Here is a 21,841-nt window from a genome sequence, read left to right on the forward strand (position 1 = left end):
ACCCAAACAGGAAAAGGACTCAATACAGTTGACCTTAACCAACCCTACTACTTGAGTCAGTATGACGACTAGCCCACCTCAGGAAATGTGTTTACTTTGGTTAGGTCACCCAAACTATCACGAATGAGATGGTTGCTTGCATTTCTAGCATTATGAAGGGAAAATCCTGTAAAGAAAACAGAATCTGAAATAGTACACAGTAATAATAAGTCATTATTTGTATTCTCCTGACTCAGTAATGGCTGACATTGTACTCCACTGCTGTTCACAGTCTCATGATATTCACGTGAGCAGAAATTCAAGACGGCCCAGCTAAAAGGACGTTGCTGACCTCGGGTTCACCAACCAGCTTGTAAAAATTGAGTGTACGACGTACATAAAGGAGTTGCAGGCCCATCCGTTGCCAAACCCATTTAATCTTCTCCATGATATCCTACACTACAGCGAGCACCACAAACAGAGGCTCCTGGGAAAAGGTTAAACTAGTCCTGACAGAAACCATTATGGGGGGAAAGAGCAGATTGCCAGTGGCATTGAAATACACACACTCCTAAGGGGCCTCAAACGTGTGAAAATTAATACGCTGGAAGCTGTTCATCAAAAAAAAAAAAAAAAAAAAGACTGCATTGATTCCCAGTCCAAAAAGGTTTGAGTGTCTAAATGAAACATTTGTGGCAGTCACTGCACATACATCTCCCAACATGAAAGATACATATGGTGTTGGGTTGGGACATGTATAAAGTTTACACACAAAAGCCAGGGTGGAACTTGGCAGACAGCACTTCTGTATTCCTTTTTCAGAAGCCATAACATAAAACAAAGAAGGAAAAGAAATTGGCTAGTAATTCAGTTTCCCTGTCTCACAGTGCCCCCTACTGGTAGAGTGAACATGGATGAACCACCAATCCAATCATGAATCCTGATGAACAGAGAGAGAACTACGAGTCATGCGTATGTCTTGAGACACTGAGCGGCAGGACTTGGTATTCTGTATGGATGACTTGGAAGATATGAAGAAGACAGCAGCATTGTCAGGCCAACAAGATCTATTACCAGACTGCTCACTTGAAAATAAAGTGAGATTCAGCAAATCCAGTGGATCATGCCAAAGTTCAATCCCATCAAGTTTACTGAAGATTAGTAGATATTTCTAGTCCTTCTTGTTCCATTTCCTGCACAGCATGAAGACACTAACACAAACACCAAAGGCAGGAAGAAAAAGCCGAAGAGAACAACATCCTCTTGGGAGAGCCAGAAGATGAGGATGACTGTCTGGGTAAGGGTTTGTTTCCAAGAGAAAGATGCATCGTGTTATGGAGAAGGCACATCATTTATATATCACAGTAGCCATATCATCGAGTTCAACGATATCACCATAGAATGCCAAGCGATGTTGTTTGAACACACACCGGATGAAACTCCAGACTACTGAGCAAGAGCTCGCTGAGCACATCTACGACATTTACGACAACCACAACAGCATTAATCAAACGTGACTCAACACACGGACATACTGCCATCCGTTTAGGCGAACATAGATTAAAACACAAATGTTAATAACAACAATGAAATAAATATCTGTGTCCTACACATATGAGTGACACCATCGTGACCACTATTAATATTTCACCAAAGAGAAAGCAGGGGGTCCTTGTGAAGCCATATATCAAATGATCGAAGAGGAAGTCACAAACTCCCGATGTGACGGTGGAGGCAGGAGGGTGGAAGCTGTCTCCTGTCAAGCACATTACTTCCAGGGCTGAGGCCAGAAGGTCAAATGTCATGCACTGTTTTTTATTCGGTATCTCTATGTGATTCTATCAGAGGGCTGGTGTAGCATAGCATTTAACGAAATGTGCTCGATCTTCCTCTGCCTTCACATACACGCTCATGTAATCAGACAGGAAGTTGTGCACGCACACACACACACAGACACAGAGACACACACACACACACACACAGTGAGACTGTTAAGACTCATTCTCCATCACTTTGTGACTTAAGTGTTGAAACACATTTCAACCATCAACTCAGATGAGATCTCCAAAGAGGCTGTAAGGTCACAGTGGGTGAGAACACTAAACAATTCCAATTCAAACCAGCCCTGATTCTATAAAAACTAAAGCAAACCACCAATCTACCTCGGAACACTTCTCCCAAGCAACATAACTAGCACCACATTCTTGACAATGATATATTGTACAAGTTCTACAGACTGGGCTCACTTCCTTCCCTGGTGGTCCAACTCACCAACTCAGCATAACCATTATCCCTACTCTCCTGACCGCGAGCACTCATCCACTCCGGAGCCAAGCCGGTCCCCTCCCATGCTGGGGGGGTGGGGTGCATGGAGGTGTGGGGGGATTGCTGACTAGGCCTAATACACCATGGCTGGGGAGTCTACGAATCTACCCTGGAAGGGGGGGTATGCTCAGTACTGGCAGTGTTTCAACCCCCCCCCACACACTCCCCCTGGGAAGCCCACACCTGTCACTTCACCTGCCAGCTCAGATCTGGGGCTGCAACTGTAACGGCTGTTGAACGGTGCAATTGCAGGCTCCAAAACAATTCCGCTTTTTTTCCCTTTCTTTTTATATATAATGTGCTAAATTCATTTGGCCAATTTTGTTAGCCTTCCATAACTACTCAGGCTGGGGGAGCGTGATATCCAGACACACTCACTACAACATGCCGGGAACCAGCCAAATGCAGACTGGAGTGTTTGACCACGAGCTTTCCTTAATTAGAATGGACAAAACAATGAGAATGGCACTGGCCAGCTGCCAGTAAGAGGGACATGTTTGTATAGAAGTAAAAAAAAAAAAGAAAAAAAGGAAACTTGTTCAGGCTCATGCCGATGCCCCTAACACAAGTGCTCCCTCTACTGGCTAGGGTGTTAAGCATTTAAGGAAACACGCACACACACGCACACACACACACACACACACACACGCACACACACAACTACACACACACACAGCACAGATTATCACAGCATACCTTTGCTGGGTCTTCTTAGCAGCATGTGCAGCTGTGAGGACTGTAATAACCGACACAGTAATGGGTTGTTCTGACACAGGCAGGCTCATTTGAAAATCACAGCCCTCCCCCTCTATCCAATATCTGCATAGGAGTGTGGGGATGTACGTACAAATCCTATCTGGAGAGAAGCCTTTTTATTTCCACACGCAGCAATAACTGTCTCCACCGGTGTAGTTATCACATCAAGCTCAATTCCACTTTGTATATCTCCCTTCAACTCAAATAACTAAGACATCCACACAATCTTCCCCTTCTCTCTCTGTATCTCTGTGTCTTTCTGCCTCTATTTCTCTCTCCAAACAAAGACATGCATCCCACATGAGTTTAGAAAAATACATCCAAACAGCATGGCAGGCACAATGGGCACACTGTCTCTTCTTCTTAATTGCCTCCTACACCCCACAGCAACTATCCACACACACACACACACACCCACACCCCCCCCCCCCCACACACACACACACACACACACACACTTGTGGCGGCTCACACATCATGGGGCTGGCCAGAGCGGCAAACTGGCGTTGCCATGGGGACCGTCACCGTGTACAAGTCAAGACGTATCGGAGCAGTGTGGCTTGTCGCCATGGCTAGGGGCTAGTGGCGCCGCGTGGCTGATCGCCACGCTAGTCACCCCCGCTAACACCAACACTGAGAAAGCCTGTTTACCTGAGCAGGTCACTGGGAAAGGTCAAGCCTTTAAAGGCTCAGAGGAGAAGAAAGAGAGAGGGATAGAGTGGGGGAGACAGACATACAATGAGCAGGAGAGAGAGAGAGATGGGGAGAGCGATGGGGAGACACATAAAGGGAGAGAGAGACAGAGACGGAGAGTGTGTTTGTGTATCTTTTGAGGCTTAGCGAGTTAGACTGCAGTCACCGCACTCACCCTGACCTCTGTCTCCCGGTACGGTCACAGAGATCATCCCTGAGGTGGAGGAAAATCACTGGGTCCCTCCCACCTCCCTCCAGACCCCTAACCAGCCACTGGAGAAGTGACTGTTTATACGGCTAGACTGTTTCTCCTACCGTGCCTGCCTGCTAAGCACCATGCCCGTTCTGATTCCTTCCGTCATGTCCTCCAGCCCCTGACACCTTCCCAGCACACACACACACACACACACCACACCGGCAGACCATCTCTCCTCTAATAACAGGATGGACATTTCCAGCAGATGTCCCACACCTGTATGCCGTCTCCTTGAGCTCACGGAGAGCCAAGTCACTTGGATGCAGGGAATGTGATTGGGACCCCGTTAGCAGATCCCATGTCTGGTGTCTCTAACCAGGCATCAGGACACCCTGAGGAGAGCACACATCTCGTCTGACAGTTGCCTTTCACATTCCTCACAATGCTGCAGTTGCTGCAGTGGCTGCGTCTCCGCGGGCCCCTCGGCCCTCCTCCAATAATCTCCCCAGCATGTGTTTATCAGTGCTGGACCAGGCTGAGGCGCAGAGGCGGTGGGGGACCAGGGAGGCTAGAGGAGGGGTGGGGGGCGGGGAGCAGGCAGGCTGGAGGCTGGCAGCCGGTGTGGGCTAGCCTAGCAGTCCGAGGGGGACGCCCGAGTGAGCGGAGATGCTGGGAGTCTTGGAATCTTTACCACACACGCGCGTCTGCACCAGCATGTGTGCATGCTTACACGCACACACACATACAGAAAACACACTCTCCAGGGCCCCATTGTGTCTAATGCGTTCAACGTTAATCTCACCCTTTGGGGACATTTGCTGTTGTGTTAATTACACACCACCAGGAGCCCTCATTAGCACACACACACACACACACACACACACACACACACACAGGCAAGCATGCACACGCCAGTGACCGTACTCCAATGGCCATTGGTATGAAGAGAAAGGAAGGGAGCAGAGAAGAAAGGCAGATAAATAAGGCGGGCTGGTGAAAGACAACAGTGACTAATGAAGCGTTCACCCAGAGCAGGGTCATTACAGCTCGCCACTGCAGAGGGCTTAAGGTTAGCCACGGCCCGACTCTCACACCTTTAATGAACACACCCGACCTCCGACGGCCGAGGGGGGTGACAGGGCCGGCAGATATGCCCCGCTTAGTCATCCGCTACGGAGCTCCAGCTCATCACGCCCCGGCACGTCCCCGTGCCCACAGCAGCCGGCTGGTGCCAATACTGTAAGGCGAGTTGAAACCCGGCGCTCAAACCATTAACCCCGGAGCATTAAAGCAGCCCTCTCCGCAGCTGTCTGCCTGCTATCAGCTCTCATTACGGCTCAGCTATCCAGAACCGCCATGATAACTGTGGGAGAGTTGGACGCGGGCATGGGAGAGGGTTTCAGACTCTCTTTAGCTTGCTCGCTTTCCCTCTTTCGACATCCCCCTCCGTCCTGGCTCTCTCCCTCTGTCTATGTAGCCCAAAAGGTCTGGAAGCAGTTTTTGGGTGTACCACAGGGGAATGGAGGCTCCACTATCTAACACCCCCCCCCCCCCCCCCCCCCTGCAAAACCCCATGTCAGGGGCAGAGTAATGGGCTTCCAAGTGACCCCGATGCCCCCTGCCCCCGCCCCCCCAACTCTCCTCCTCTTCCACACCACGGGAGCTTTAATTGCATCGCTGGGGAGCCGCACCCCTCCACTCGTCAATTATGGATACAGACGTAGAGGATGTGTAAAAGATGTATGGCGTTTCCATGGGATAAATTGCTCAAGATCGATCCGATGGTTAGGAAAGCAGTGAGGGAATAGACCCCATAGCTGCAGTGGATTCCGGATGGTTCTGCGCCCTTTGACAGACATGTATGTGTGTGTATCTGTAGGTGTGTATTCAGGTTTAGGCATGTGTGTATGCCTGTTAGACTGTGTGTTAGTGTGTGCGCATGTCCATGTGTGTATGTGTGTGTGTGTGTGTGCGTGTGTGTGTTTTGGCTGTAATTGACTCCCGTTATCTACAGGATGACTTCACCTGGATGACCCATGCAGAGCAGGGTCAGAAAAAGACCGGGGTGATTATAGGTTGTGTCCAAACGCCAACATATACTTCACGCTAAGTACATGTACGCATATGCTGAATGGCTGCCGCATGTATACTCCATTCCGTTGTTGTGTACTTGCTGCATTTCCCTGGCCCTGACATTGATGAAAGTCTGGCTAGGAGAACACTAAGAACATATCCCAGTGCATGCGCTCTACAGCAAGATGACTGTGAACATCATCCTCCGTCCCTACAATGAAGGGGTGGAGGAAAGAAACATGAGCATGGATTTCATAACTATCTGCAATGGTATAACCGTTCTGCCGGCTAACATCCGCATGTCGATACTTCTGAACACTGATGAAATTATGTCATATGTTCTCCACATTGGGTTAAGACATGAATTTCCAGCGCTGTGCGTGGCAAAGTGTGATTAAAACGAAATCAAAGTGTATCAGTCATTGGAGGTTAATTTGCCTGAACGTACGAGGTGTGATTCTCATGCCTTGGATGCCTGTGGCCTCAGCAAGGTTAATAAGCTACTTCACCCCAGCCAGAGATGGCGAGGAGGAGAGGTGGAGTGGAGGCCAGGAGAGAACAGCTGCCCACGTGCAAAGCATCCCAGTCACACTCGCCAGCCGATGGAAAAGCCTTGGTTCTGGTCTACTCCCGGGCATCTACGCTGCAGGTTTGTGTCATAATCTCCTACCCAGCCCAACAGGTCTGTATACAGTGATCCACTCAGGGTCTTGGTTTTTGTTCAAAAACGTTTTGTTGATGGTGACGGATGGTGTGCTGACTTGTCTGGAGGGACTGCAGACAGAGCCAAGGAGAGGTTTGGTGGTGGTGACGGGGGCTGGTATTGGTGGTGACGGGGAGTGGAGCTTCACAGCAGGACCCGTGGGGGCGAGGGCTCCCAGTAGGGGCTTACAGGCCCGTGTTTGTTTACCCACAGTTGGATTGGACCAAAGTCAAACAGCAGACCCAAACATCATTAAAATAATTGTGAGAGTTTATAGGAGAGACATGTTTGGGCTGCGGTGCATTCATCACTCCACAGCTTTAGGGGCTCCGCTGCTGCATCCACACTGGTGAACCGCCTGGGTTTAATAAAACATGGCCAGAAAGGGGGGGGAGAAAGAAGAAGAAAAAAAAAAGCAACACAGAAAAAGAACAGAATGTGTCTGAAACGACGCCGTTTTCAGAGTTACCTTCAGGGCTATGGTGCAATTGAAAAATACACAAAACATACACGGTGCCATTACTTCAAATTGCATTTTAGATCAGATTCTCACCGTATATTTACACCAATTTGCCCTCTAGCCTCTAGTTGTTGTGGACCACAAGTGCATGTAGAAAACCGTCCATTACCAGTGATGACTGAAATGGTGAAATATATACATAGTCAAAAAGAAAGGGATATGAGCCGGTCAGCCCAATGGGATCATTATGGAATTGGAGGCATGACTTTGGGGCAAAGAAGAGCCCAGAGCCAAAGCAGCTCTTTCTCCTGAGAGTCCATCCATGCGCTCTCAACCAAAAGGGATTTCAGGAGAGATGGAAGAGGAGAGAACAGCCATTCAGACAGAGTGTTTGAAATGCGGAAAGGCACAGGGAGACGGGGAGGGGGAAAAGAGGAGAGTAAAACAGGGTAAGTAAGGATCACGGCAATCAGTGGAGCGGCCTGTCTGGCCCCGAGGTAAGCGCTTAGAACAGAGGTGAAGAGAGCATGTCCATCCAGTGGCAAGCCTTCTCAAGTCTTCAGGGTGGTGAAGGAACCAGTCGGAAGCACTCTCTGTTCCGTACGTACGGACCAAACTCCTAGTCTCACTTTGTTCCGTACGTACTGACCAAACTCCTAGTCTCACTCTCTGTTCTCTTCTGTACCTCACTCACACTTCATCTTCGACGTTCTCACCCTCTCAGACACACACATTATTACACTTTCTCTTTGCCAAAGTCCATGTCCACCAATGCCTTTGCCATGTTCCAAATTCAATTTATTTCCCCTCAATTGGTGCACAGTTCACCAGGCAGCATGATGCTCTCTCTGTCCCCCTGTCCTCAGACGTCTTGGAGCGCTGTCTCCAATAACGACAAGCATGACTTCTGCTCGGACATCTGCTCTCTCCTTCCCTGTATTATTTTCTCTCTCTCCCTCCCTCTACCTCTGCCTCTCATCCATGCAACCTCTAAAGCCATTTTCCATCTCATGGTTGGAGGAGTCAACATTGTTTATATTCAGAGAAGCAACATGGTGAAGGGAGGAGGAGGAGGGAGGAAAAGGAGAGGGGGGGGGGGGGGGGGGGGGTGCTCTCTGATTGTTTACCCGGTCTGGCGGGCTCCCAGGCAGGCAAGCAGGGAGACACCATGTCCCTGCTGTCACCCCACCTCCTACCCACCCCCCCCACCCCCATGTCCCTCTCAACGCAGATTGGCTTCTCCACCCAACCCCCTCTCCACACTCGCAGGCCCGAACCAATTCCACCCAAGAGCCTCAAAGACAAATTAAACATGATAACATGTCACAACACTGGGCCTGGAGTGTGCAAGGGGATTGTAGTAGGGGAGCTGGCCTCTGTGCACTTTTTGATTTGTATGGAAATTAGGAGAGTCCGGCTGCAGGTGGATCCAATGCACTTCCTTGACCAGGCAAAGTTTGCTATCAAGATAAAAGGGGGAACATTTGCAATTACAAATGATCATTTCCATAACAACATGGCTGATGGAATTTGCGTTTTCGATCTCATTTGAGTACAGATTATGTAAGGAGCTGGCAGCTGGGATGAAAGGGCTTGGGTAACAGACTGTGTGGAGGGATCCAGTGTAGCAGAGAGAATATGAGGGTGTCGCTTGACTAAAACAACAGCTATCTGCACCTGGAATTACTAGGCAGTAAAAAAAAAGGGTTTTACTTACATATATTGTATTTATACTTTTACTTGACATAGTTATTCTCATATGTTATACTTAAAAATACTTTTTTTATTATGATCTTGTTTAGCTTCTACTCTTCTTTAATTGGCGCTATGCTGTTAACTGGGGCCTTGTCTTAAGCATGTCATTATACCAGTAACACTCACTCTGAATATTTGATCAATAAAACACTGACTTTGATATGAGACAAAGTGTCAGATATGGTGTCAGAAAGCTAAATGGCTCAGCTCCAGATTGAGTGTGGTGTGCCCTGGTTGGTAGGAAGACAGCAGACGGCACGTTCCCTGGTTACCTGCAATGATGAGAGGAGATACTTCCAATCTCCAATGTCAATGTTAACAAGAAACACGGCAAACTAAAGACGTCACATGTGGAGGCGTTTGGTTCAGATTTGCATACACGTACTGGCTCGTGATGTTTCAACCATGTCCACAGAAAAGATCGCTTCAAAACTGTACAGGAATTTGCCAAGATGTGAATTGATCTAAATACATCTCAAAATGTTTTTGGCATTCAATGTCCTGAATAACTAACGTAGTAGGTGGAGAAGAACCAAATAAGAGAACACAGCAGAGAAGTCTGGCAAAACCTCAGACTTTGATTACTCAAAAAGAAACATTGGACAAGAACAACCTTGCCAGAGGACAAGCCATTGAGGGCTGTACAGTTGTAACAGTGTGTGCTAGACTGCCAGAAAAGAGGGGAAAAGAAAGAGTATGAGAGAGATGGAGTGAGATAGAGAAGAGAGACATGGAGATACAGAGAGAAAGAAAAAGAGGGAGACGGACCCAAAAAGAGGAAGAGAGACAGAGAGAGAGAAAGAGAGAGAGAGAGAGAGAGAGAGAGAGAGAGAGAGAGAGAGAGAGAGAGAGAGAGAGAGAGAGAGAGAGAGAGAGAGAGAGAGAGAGAAGGCACAGAGCGCACAGAGGTTATTAAAGTTAGCTTTTGATGAATGTTACAAAGTGTACCTAAAGGCAAATAAAACTAGCAGGACACAGTTTAGGGAGTCTCAGACAGGCAGGTATTAAGGCAGGCTAATATTTGGGGGCTTCCAGTTAAAGTGCACTGCGAAAGCCAGAATAGCTCTCATCTGAGTAGAGAAGATTAAAATCAGTGGGACACCGCAGGAAGCAATATGAAGTGGAAAATGGCGGGAAAAACAGCCGCCCTGACACTCCCTGTCTATCCAGGTCACCCCCTGCGGTACTGCTAATGTACAATAAACCAATTACATGTCATTAATATTTAAGGGCCTCATTTCCCCTCAAAATGTGATGTATTAAAACCCAAATAGGAGAAACCGTTGACCCAGAGACAGACACAGTAGGCGAGCTGCCCCAAAACAGAGAGAAATTACCATCAGGTGCATTCTGTTTTATTGAGACAAATTGTGCCTGCGTGAGACAGCAATTATACTGGCCCCCCTTCTGAAACATGTAGAGAGACACCATCTGATGCCCTCATGGCTGTCTTATTCATATTAAAACTCAGATTTGATTATCTGCTCTGTAGTTGGATTGACATGATTATGGGCATCTCCAAACATGTTCAAACCAATTGAAGTGATGTTGATCTTGGGTTATCAACACATGCTGGCAAAATAATACAACTCTTCTTCCTTCCCAGACCGTTCTGGTGGTTTATCAACAAGGAGAGTGCCAAACACACTTGTTATCTTGTTTGGGCGAGAATGCTGTTGTCTGCTCTGTGTGAGGGTGAGTGTGAGTGTGTGTGCGTACATGTTAGCAAGAGACTGGCCAGCCTTGACTCCAGATGGACACAGAAAGGTCCAAGGCTGAGTGCATGTGTGGAGCCAGGGACGAGTGTGTGTGTGTGTGTGGGGGGGGGGGGGGTGACGACGACAGGATGTTGAGAGAGAAGAGAACCGAGCAGAGAGGAACAGGGAAGCCGAGGCAGCCTTGGCAGATCCCCTCCATTTAATAAACAGAGTCAGCAATAAACAGCCCTGTTCTTCGGGGAAGAGAGGACCCGATGAAGCCCCCTGTTCCCAGTGTTTCAACACACACAAGCTATCAAAAGCCCCGTTCATCATCCAAACACCCTCCCCATTGATGAACATGCAATGCCAGACGAAAAACTCCACTGACGGGGCCTGGTCCGAGGAAGCAGGCCTCGACTCATTTGCCAAAAGCATTTACTACACTGTCTGTATCTGAGGAGGCAGTGTTTTAGAGGCAGAGTAGGACCAGTCAACAGGGACCAGTCAAAAGTCCATAGGTAGCTTGTGTGGGCGACCCTGTGGAGAAGTTCAGTCACCAACGTTACTCCGCCAGGAAGCTGTTTCAAAAGCCCCTGTTGATGTGGGCAGAAACCCCCTTTCTGGATGTCATCAGTTTCACATCAGGCGTTCAGGCAGTGTCATGTGTTGGCCGAGACCACAGCACGACAGCAGAGGCCACGCGTGAGTGCTTTTGATCAGGCCCGGGCCTGCCCTGGTGTTAACACAGTTATTAGGGGACTTATTAGGGGAGCCAGGGAGACGGCTAAACCCCCTACTGATTCCATCATTACTGGATCCCAGAAAGGATCATTACTGCCCTGCTGTCGGGGCTTTGTAGCAGGGATTGAGGCTTGGCTGGTGGGCAGCCGCCAGGGTGGCTGGCTGTGTGTGTGTGTGTGTGTGTGTGTGTGTGTGTGGAAGGGAAGGGGGGAGTGTCACCTAGGATTTTATCAAATCCTAGGTGATAAATGGAGGGAACCTACCCGGGTCAGACATCTCCAGGAGCCCAAGTTCTGGTCACTTTTTTTTCCCCATAAGCTGGCCTTTATAGGTGATAACACAGACTCCCTTTGCAGCAGGGGGGGATTGGGAGAGAGGCCTTAACTAAAGAGCATGTCTTGATTGTAGGACAGTGAAACATGACCATACAGTCTAGAAGTGGACATGATGACACATGAGCATGACTCCTGTGGGAAACCCAATGTGCAGATGAATGAACGTGTTGGATGTGACAACTATACATTTACTGTAACATGTCACACCTCTTCACCCGTTGTTAACCAACGCTTTCCAACTACAATCAGTGAGGTCATCCCACACAAACTAGTCCTCTGAGGACAACAGACATGTTGCCTGCAACGTAATTCTACATGAGAAGTGACCTTTCTATGGGTTTTCATAAGAAATATTAGTCCCTCAAATGGATTCAATTCAAAACAAGCCAGGATTGCTGTATCATTGACTGCAGAGGGTTTTTTTAATAGCTCGTCTAAACTTAAATGAGTGGTTCAGACCAAAGGACCATGACCCCACTTTCTATGCTGGCTGGCCGCAGGCGCAAGATGGAGCGTGTTCATTAGAGGCCTCGCTGTCATTAGCACAGGAGCATGCTGGGAGAGGAGTGGCCCATGACTCCACTCAGCTAGGTCGAGTGTAACCCCCGGCTCATCCCTTAAGATAAATCGCTGGACGTCCTTCCATGCGTCTTCCTCAGATGTTTGGTTCTGAGCTTCATCCGTGGAGGATAGAGAAGAGCCGTCCACTGGACTGGTCCTCACAGGGAGAGGAGGAAGATCCATGGAGGAGAAGAGTTATCTACCCCACCCTTATCTGGCCCTTACTGACAGCGGGTTAACTGCTGTGCATGGTTTTGTTGACTTTGTATTCAGTTCCCCTTGTGTGTTAGCAGAAGTAGCCCACTATGGAAAGAAGGCTGATATGTACGTAAGTGTATACATTTTGTTCTTCTTCATTACAGTAAATATAACGCTATAATTTCACTGAACTTGACTTCCCTCGCTGTGGGTGTTAAGAAAATATGCCGGAGTCAACATGTCATTATTACAAGAAGTCATCGCTGCACTTTCTCTATTTAAGAGTGAGCTTCAGAGATCGAGAAAACCTATTAGAGGAGAAAGAGAGGGGAAGGGGGGGATGGGGGTTGGCCAGCATCAATCTTATTTCAAACAGACCCGAAAAGCTCCAACCCGAAACTGAATTGCTTTTCAAATGCAGCGGGCCATGCTACGCGCTCAATCCACGAGTGCATCTGATTTGATCCCGGGAGCAGAAAGCAGGCACAACCACTGATTGATACCGCGGAGTGAAAGGAGTCGAGGGTAAAGGAAAAGAGAGAAAGAAAGTGAGAGACGGCGAATGAGGGATCGAGTCGGAAAAGGCCAAACAGCCAGCTGTGGGGGGGGAACAAAATAACAATACGATGAAGCAGGCGGGCTGCCCGGCAGCAGCGATATAAATACAGCAGAACAAATAGAACCAGCACAAGGGGACACTTACATTTCCCCCAGCCCTGCAGTGATGTCTGACAGACTGAAAAAGAAGGAGAGGTTACTGGGGAGCAACTTGCAAGAAAAGGGGTTGGAGGATTTATCGAGCAGCCTCGTTGCCCTGCGTGGACTGGCTGGGGTGGAGGGGCTCTCGGGGTGACTTGGAAGGAGGAGCAGGGGACAGGTAGAGGTCACCTGGCCGTGGCTCCAAGGACCCACTATTCTGCTGACACAGCTCTTTGAAAGGTCAAAGCAGCACTTCCTTTCCTCTGTCCGGATGCATGGGGTCAATCTATATGGGTGAGGAGGGCTAGGCATTCAATGAATACCTGCCCACTTCATGACTATAGCTGCAGTTAGGAAGGGCTGAGCCAGTTGGGAAAAGTTAAGGTACGCAAGCCAATGCACCACAGTGACACAGTCTACTGTACTTCCAACAGTCCCTTCACTGATGTATTTAGCTGGGGCGCTGTGTGCATGTTGCTGTAACTGTGGCAAGGTAGATCTAATTGGAAATACAGTACGAATCTGATCATCTTAAGAGGCTGGAAGCTGAGCTTGAAATCCCTATTGATTATGTTGTACCTTTCTTGTTAAAACCTATTAAAGGTCTGTGGCTCTTGAACCAGCAGGAGAGTTGTAGTAGTCGTACACTCCCAGTGGTTTCCGAGCTAAAGTTCTCTGAGTGAAATGTGCTCAGATGAAATTGAAGGCTAGAAAAGTGCTATTGGTTGGTTGCATGGTTCTCGTTTTCCTCGGTTGTTGTTCTTTGACAATGCCAGTAACAGGCATGACTCCCAGGGAACAGTGAGTTAACACGAGCCTTTTTGCACCATGTTCTGGGGGCAGCTCCACAGGGAAGGCATTTACACCTGCTTGCCTCATCCTTCACGATACAACGGTCCCCAGACTCGTGCTTCACTTATAAATACCAGCCTTGAGATAAAGGAACTGAAGGGAAGGGAAAGAGGAGAAAAACCAACTCGTTACGTGCAGGGCTAAAAACTGCGCAACATAAATTAAGGGACAATTTTCCAGATAAATGAAGTTGGTTTGTTCAAGCGATTTGTTTGGCAGTTCAGCTGTGAGGATTTATAGTTTGTGGTACCACTGTTAGACGGAGAGACCCTCACAAACTCATTCACCCATGCAGACATTATGTTTCTTAACCCACCTCTGCAACTGCTGAGGTACCAGTATGAACCACTTGCTTCGGTGAAACACATGAAAAGCATATTTTGTCTGTATTTGAAGCACCTGCCAACTTGAATTGAACTGCACTGGAAAGCTATAAAATAACAGTCAGCATGAGAAGGTCCTTGACAAACTTTGCATATTTGAATAGAATATCTTTACAGTGGAGATCAACTAGATATCAGGTGTTTCAATGAGACTGTCTACTAATGCAGTATGTGCATCCAAATGTGGTAGAATCTTAAAAGCCCAGAGAGCGCGCTTGCTCCTTGCAACAACTAAAAAGCCAACAACATTGTAAATACATAATTATAATAAAATAGTGGGGATATCAAACATTAAACAGCATATTTTATTCATGAGAATCGACTGTTTCTACAGTAGGGGGTATCTGATAGGAATCCATTGAAAAACTGGTGTGAGTGTGGCCTACTGGGATGCCAGCAGAAGCACATATGTAACGGAGGCTCTACTGTACTATGTGCTGTATAGAAGGCGGAAAAAAGGCACCATTACATGTAATATGCATATAAACAGAATCCAATGTTCTCTCTCTTTCTCCCTCTATGCATTTGTTCATCAGCTCACTTCCTGGCTGATTCCCATGAGCAGGGTAAGACTGAAAGGCCAATGCCAGCCTGATGGCTGTCCACACAGACGGGAAAGTTTACTTGCAAGAAATAACCACAAAGCTCAGGCACAAAAGAGTGGTGCATGACAGGGCTCTAGCTATGATCCACCCCCCACCTCACCCTCAATACCCCCACCCAACCCCTCTACCCCTCCCACCTCCCAATGAAGGACTTGGAGCAGGAGTGTCCACATGCTGTCAGAGAGCTAGCTAACAATGGCATTGTCATGGGAGGAATACATATTCCCCTCACACACACACACAAACGACTCAGAAAACAAACAGGCTTTCTTTAGCCTGTGTTATTCATCAGCGAGTGTGGCAGGCCGGATGTGTATCAGAGAAACAAACGGTCTGGGACGGGAGAGTCCCTGAGCTACATCCACAAGCTATGCTTCTCCGAAGGACCAGCCACTGGTCTGGAAAAGGCAGCAGTCAAGTCAAGCATGACTGTCCTCAGTATACATAAACACACACACACACACACACACAAAAACAAACAGAGAAACCTGCCAAAACCATACTCAGTAGATACAGCACAATGAGTTAGGATGATTAATTAACAATTAACTGAGAAGGTTTCCACTGTGTCAGTAGGATGAAAGCACCCATTTCATCCAGCATAGAAGTGGCTTCATGCAGCACGAGTTGTGTTTGCTGTAGCAACAGGCAGGAGAAAAAAAGCTTACCTTTGGTCTTGGACGAGAAGCTGAGTGAGAGTTGGGCTAGGAGGTCAGGATGCTCAAACTTGTCCTCTTTTGCTTTGATCCAGAAGCAATTCTCTGCCATTTCCTGAGGCACTATCTGCAATGACACAGGAAAAGTTCCATTATCTGCACAATCAAACGCTGGCATTCCACATGCCCTTCCTACCACTCAAAATAGCAGTTCCCAACAAAACCTCTCACTTTAACTTCCAAAAAATGAACAAAAAAAATGAGAACAAAAAACATTTCAAATGTATTTAAAAAAATACTAAATGGAGACACAACAGTGCAACTATGCACTTCTCACAGTTCGGTGGAACATTTGCATGAAAGGGGACAAGGTCCTGTGAGATTACAGAACAATAAGATGCGGATAGACCCTTGCTGACCTGAGACTTTAAAGCTATCATCTCCTTCTCCACAGGAGAATTGGAACGCCTCTCGACACGACACACACCTAACCGCACGGCTTCGATTGTTTACGCAGCATCTAGCGCCCCGCGTTAAGTACCGTTACCACAGCTGCTGTCTGCCAAAACATATGGAATGAGCACCTCCGTGCTGTTTGTGATGATAATTGCCTACTAATGTGCGTGGTGCTGTCCTTCGCCAGTCCATTATGGGCTGTGTCGAGTGGCTCTGTGATGGCACTTGCCGTGGCACTCGTGTGCGGGCAGGACAAGCGGCTTGTTGCACCTCTGTCATTAGCCCTTTGACAACACGAGGAGCGGCAGCCCCCCCCCCGGAGACTGAGGACCTGATCTAGAGAGACACGGGTGCAGGGAGAGGGCTCCACTTGATAACAGGCATTTGGTGTAAAAGCCATGGAGCCAGACAAGCGAGGGAGAGGGAGGCTCACTGGCAGAGTGCCGTAATGGTGGCCAAAGGGCCTTTAATGGAGAATTGGGCCAATGAGAAGTAGAAGTTGTGTACGGCAGAGGTTGTGGCCGCCTATTGTTGGGAGTGCAGCACCAGTGGGCTTCTTTTCTGCTACCAAGGCCCTTTTAGAACAATTGAAAGTGGTCGAGTCCAACCCCATAGCCCGTACAATTTGAACTGTAGAACTGTAAAGGCTCTTTAAGGCTCGTTAAATAGCAAAAAAAAAAGAAACAAAATATGTACTTAGATTTTCCCTATGTACTTCACAGCCGGATGACAACAATGTACACATCACTATAAAAGGGTCCAAGTATGTGTGCACTGTAGAGACTGAGTAATAAGAAGAGAATAACTGGCAATGACTGACTCCAAAGGGTCCAATTCAAATACTCTGAGTTGAAGTTTGACAGCCAAGACACAAAGCCAAACTATTGTGAATACAAAGTTCAGGGCAGACTAGAATGGCTGCCATTGTGAACACTGATGATGGCCTATTGAACTTTACAAAGAAATGCTAAACCGCAGCATTAGAATGTCTGTGCACATTATTCCATGGAATTATTGGTTGCGAACGACTTCCCAGATTCCGGGAACAAGTAAAGGATTTTAGATCCTGTCTCGCTTCTGCCTTGTGCATTTATGTCTCTATAAGAGTATTGTTGTGCTAATTTATATAATTACAGCAGCATCACCCTAAAAAGTATCATTACAGTTCTGCATCCTTTATAAATCCAAATTGACTGGTCTATAGACAATTGCATTGTTCATCCCAAGTCTTGCAGCGGCAGAGAAAAATAATAATAATGTTATCATGTTCAGGGATCATCATCACCATAAAACAGGGATGTACTTTGGAAGTGTGAATGTCTGAATATTGTGCAAATTATAAAATCAATAGTATAAACAAATGGGAATGTCTAAATGTGTGTGTGTGTGTGTGTTTGTGTGTGAGAAAGTATGTGATGTACAGGGCCTTTAGTGGAGAATTGGGCCAATGAGAAGTAGAAGTTGTGTACAGCAGAGGTTGTGGCCGCCTATTGTTGGGAGTGCAGCACCAATGGGCTTCTTTTCTGCTACCAAGGCCCTTTTAGAACAATTGAAAGTGGTCGAGTCCAACCCCATAGCCTGTACAATTTGAACTGCAGAACTGTAAAGGCTCTTTAAGGCTCGTGAAATAGCAAAAAAAAAAAAAAAAAAAAAAAAAAAAAAGAAACAAAATATGTACTTTGATTTTCCCTATGTACTTCACAGCCGGATGACAACAATGTACACATCACTATAAAAGGGTCCAAGTATGCGTGTACTGTAGAGACTGAGTAATAAGAAGAGAATCACTGGCAATGACTGACTCCAAAGGGTCCAATTCAAAAACTCTGAGTTGAAGTTTGACAGCCAAGACACAAAGCCAAACTATTGTGAATACAAAGTTCAGGGCAGACTAGAATGGCTGCCATTGTGAACACTGATGATGGCCTATTGAACTTTACAAAGAAATGCTAAACCGCAGCATTAGAATGTCTGTGCACATTATTCCATGGAATTATTGGTTGCGAACGACTTCCCAGATTCCGGGAACAAGTAAAGGATTTTAGATCCTGTCTCGCTTCTGCCTTGTGCATTTATGTCTCTATAAGAGTATTGTTGTGCTAATTTATATAATTACAGCAGCATCACCCTAAAAAGTATCATTATAGTTCTGCATCCTTTATAAATCCAAATTGACTGGTCTATAGACAATTGCATTGTTCAGCCCAAGTCTTGCAGCGGCAGAGAAAAATAATAATAATGTTATCATGTTCAGGGATCATCATCACCATAAAACAGGGATGTACTTTGGAAGTGTGAATGTCTGAATATTGTGCAAATTATAAAATAAATAGTATAAACAAATGGGAATGTCTAAATGTGTGTGTATGTGTTTGTGTGTGAGAAAGTATGTGATGTACAGTATACTTTTGAATATTTACAACGACAACAAAAATGTGGATGGAAAAAACATGCAAGGGATGTGAACCACATGTGAGCACAACACAATATCCTGAATGGAGCCTGTCTGTCAGCTTGCCCATGTGACATGACAGTCACCCACAATAGCCCCGAGCCAAACTTCCACCACACTCAGTGAACTATGTAACATAACAGCACACTTAACACCACCCTGGGATGTCCCACCCACCCTACAACCTCCACCCCTACTCTCAACACTAAGTTCAGCTTCAGACTGGACTGGCAAGTCCCCCGTCCCCTCTCAAATCAACCAGGTTTCCCCTGCTGTAAATGTGTGGTGGCTTGGTGTGGGCTGTGTGCAGCCTCAAAGACTGTGTAATCATTTGCTCTCCCCTCTGAACATGTTGTTCCCCCGTGTAGCTGCGCTAACCATAGGAGAAATTGCATTACACTACCTCCAGGCAGCAATCTCCAATGTCAATGCTTGAAAATATGTTACATGCAAAAAATGTATACAGTATAAATGGCTATGACTCCTGGCTGGAGTCCAAGCACTTTTCACTTTTTTATAAATACGTATTTTTATTTTATCCAGCTGAGATTATAAGAGTCTCCTTTGGGTGATTCTTAAAAATCTAGTCAAGTGTATTGACTGTCTCCCCAATTTAATTCTGTCTTCCTCCTTGTCTCTCTCTCCCTCCTGTTCCCTCTCCCTTTCCCTCCTGTTCCCTCTCACAAACACACAGGCTGCTTCTTTTCCTCAAACATATTCACATAGTGGTCCTGCATCATCAGTAAGATAAGGCTCCCGTCCTCTATCTTCACAGGCACCCAATAAACATGTACACATTCATATGTGTTGTGGTGCTTCAGATGGTGTGGATGGTGATGGGCTCGTACAGTTGTATGTATTCTTCACCTCCCGCATCTTTTTTTTTCTCCATTTTTTTAAAGCCATAACACGGTGGTGCTGGCATCTCCATGCCTCCATCTGCTCCAAACAGAGAAGACAGATGACTCCAGTCTCACTTAATCGACACAAGAGACACAGATTGCTTTTCCTCAGGAGGCTATGAATGCCTTTGAGTGCTATCTACTGCTATTTCATTTGCATGTCCCAGCTCCAGCGTCTGCCGAGGCAAGGTTAATGCACATGCATATTCCTTCCATTCAGCAGAGGAAACGAGATGTGGCCAAGAGGGCTTGTGAATATAAACACCTTCTACCAACAGACATGACACACATGCACGCACACAAACATATATATGTGTGTGCTTGTGTGTATATATTCACACACATATGCATAGAGAGAGAGAGAACAAGCTGATAATAATGAGACAAATGTGTTCTCTTTAACTGTATACACAAACAGTTTTCCACTTATTGGTTGATGTGTGATGATAAATAATATTACCTGGGTCACTGTACCTGAATGGATTGGCAAACAGTGTTATTTATGAATAACAACCATAAATCAAGGCATGAATTCATCAATCCATATGTTTTGCAAAATGTCAAAGTAAATAACCACAACCAATAAGTGGGAAACTGTTTGTGTGTTACTAATGAACTTCAACTACTACATTATTTTTATTTTTATTATATATAATTTAGATTATTTTTTTGAGGAGGGGGGGGGGCTGAATCTAAGTTAGTTAGTTATTTTGGCATTTGTCAATAATTAAAAAGAACCCTGAGAGTTCAAACATAAGCATATGCGAAGCACAAAAACATAAATGGCATTTGCAATTCTGAGAGGTCCTGAAGCGATGGAAATATGAACCATGGTAAAATAAAAACCCACATTAAGAAGAATGCCCTTCTGAAATCCTATTAGAATTGTAGCATGTTACACAACCAAAACTCTTTCTCAAGTGACATGAGCTGGAAGTGGAAGTGCAAGGACAAATGATGCTAGGTGTGAGTGCAATTGAACATAGTTTACAGCGGGATCTTAATGATTAAGTGTGGGGGAGTGTTGAACCTCGGAAAATGCAAAATATGAATAGACTTGGAGTCACCATGGAGCTCAAAGTAGATTGGACCTTCAGGTCCCTTTAAAATGTTTCTTTTCATTATGGAAGAACTCAACTCTAGAAATCAAGCAGACAACCTTGGCATTATTCACAACAGCATTAAATTAACACATTCTGTAATGAAGTCATTTCAGCACAGAATGAGAATCATAAATACAGTTGCCGTCTAACAGGTTGTGTCACCGTACCTTGGACCAGTTGACCCTCTTCATGACCGTCTCAGGCTTGTAGATCTTCTTGGGCTCCAGTCCGTAAGGCAGCTTGATGACAGGCATGGCAGGGGGCGGAAAGGCAAATCCTGGAGGCCCTCCGGGGGGTGGTGGTGGGCCACAGCCTGGAGGAGGAGGGGGAGGAGGTGGCATGCTAGCCATGCCAGGGGGAGGTGGTGGAGGAGGAGGAGGCGGGGGACCTCCGCCAGGTGGGGGCGGTGGTGGGGGAGGTGGGGGAGGGGGTGGAGGGGCCGCCCCCCCTGGTATGGGTGGTGGCGGGGGCGCTCCAGTCCCAGCTGCTGCTGGGCCGGCCGCAATCTGTTGACACGAGAGAGTGATGTCAGAGACGGTACGACACCCCTCCCCCCAAAAAATCCCCGTCAGTCAAGATCAGGGTCTGGGGACCTGGGGCCCAATGCTTTTACCACCATTACATGACTTTCACCCTCAAAGCTAGTGTCATGCATTTGGGATGCTGTGAGTGAATTTGTGTTTCTATGTCTATGTGTGTGGGAGTGTGTGTGTGTGTGTATCCATGTGTGTGTGTGTTCATTGGTAAGTGTGAGGACAGTTGATAAAAGCACGGCAAGGGACTGTCGTACCCCTCTTCCAGCTCCAGTCACATTCCCTAACAGAACTAGATGTTGCTCTACTGCAAAGAGAACGGTGATGCCCCATCAAATCTCAGAGGAGTTCTTAGTTCCAATGCTTCAGCTGGGAGTCTGGGTTATTTGGATTCCTTGAGCTGAGGTCCCAGATATATTAAATGTAGTTAACATGTAGGGAGATACCTAACGCTCTCTACTACCAGTGTTCAGGAGATTTTCATAATGTGTGGCTGTGGGTGTTGTGCGTGCAGCATTGTAAGTTAACATGAATTGCTTTCGGTACTGTGTGATAACTTCACTGTGCGTGTGCACATTGGTTTTTAGAAACTGAGTAATCGTCACCCCTTGCTAGACGTCCTTGCATGGAAAGCTAATAAAATGGTTACATAAAGGACTTTACAAAAAAAAAAAAAAAAAAAAAAAAAAAAAACTTTTGACACCATATATCTACATCTGGTCTGC

The 21,841-nt window shown here is 46.6% G+C and overlaps 1 protein-coding gene across 1 annotated transcript in view; it reads right to left on the reverse strand.

Annotated features, from left to right (window-relative positions):
* The window catches only part of diaph2 (diaphanous-related formin 2), a 360,351-nt gene that overhangs the window by 176,006 nt on the left and 162,504 nt on the right, over positions 1-21,841 (reverse strand). The window contains exons 19-20 of the mRNA XM_067247259.1: positions 20,751-21,089; positions 15,683-15,797 (exon numbers count right to left, since the gene is read on the reverse strand). Coding sequence (XP_067103360.1) covers positions 15,683-15,797; positions 20,751-21,089 — 454 coding nt within the window. The remainder of the gene's footprint in view (positions 1-15,682; positions 15,798-20,750; positions 21,090-21,841) is intronic.

This window comes from Osmerus mordax, chromosome 12 (assembly GCF_038355195.1).
Source record: "Osmerus mordax isolate fOsmMor3 chromosome 12, fOsmMor3.pri, whole genome shotgun sequence".
Taxonomy (NCBI): Eukaryota; Metazoa; Chordata; class Actinopteri; order Osmeriformes; family Osmeridae; genus Osmerus; species Osmerus mordax.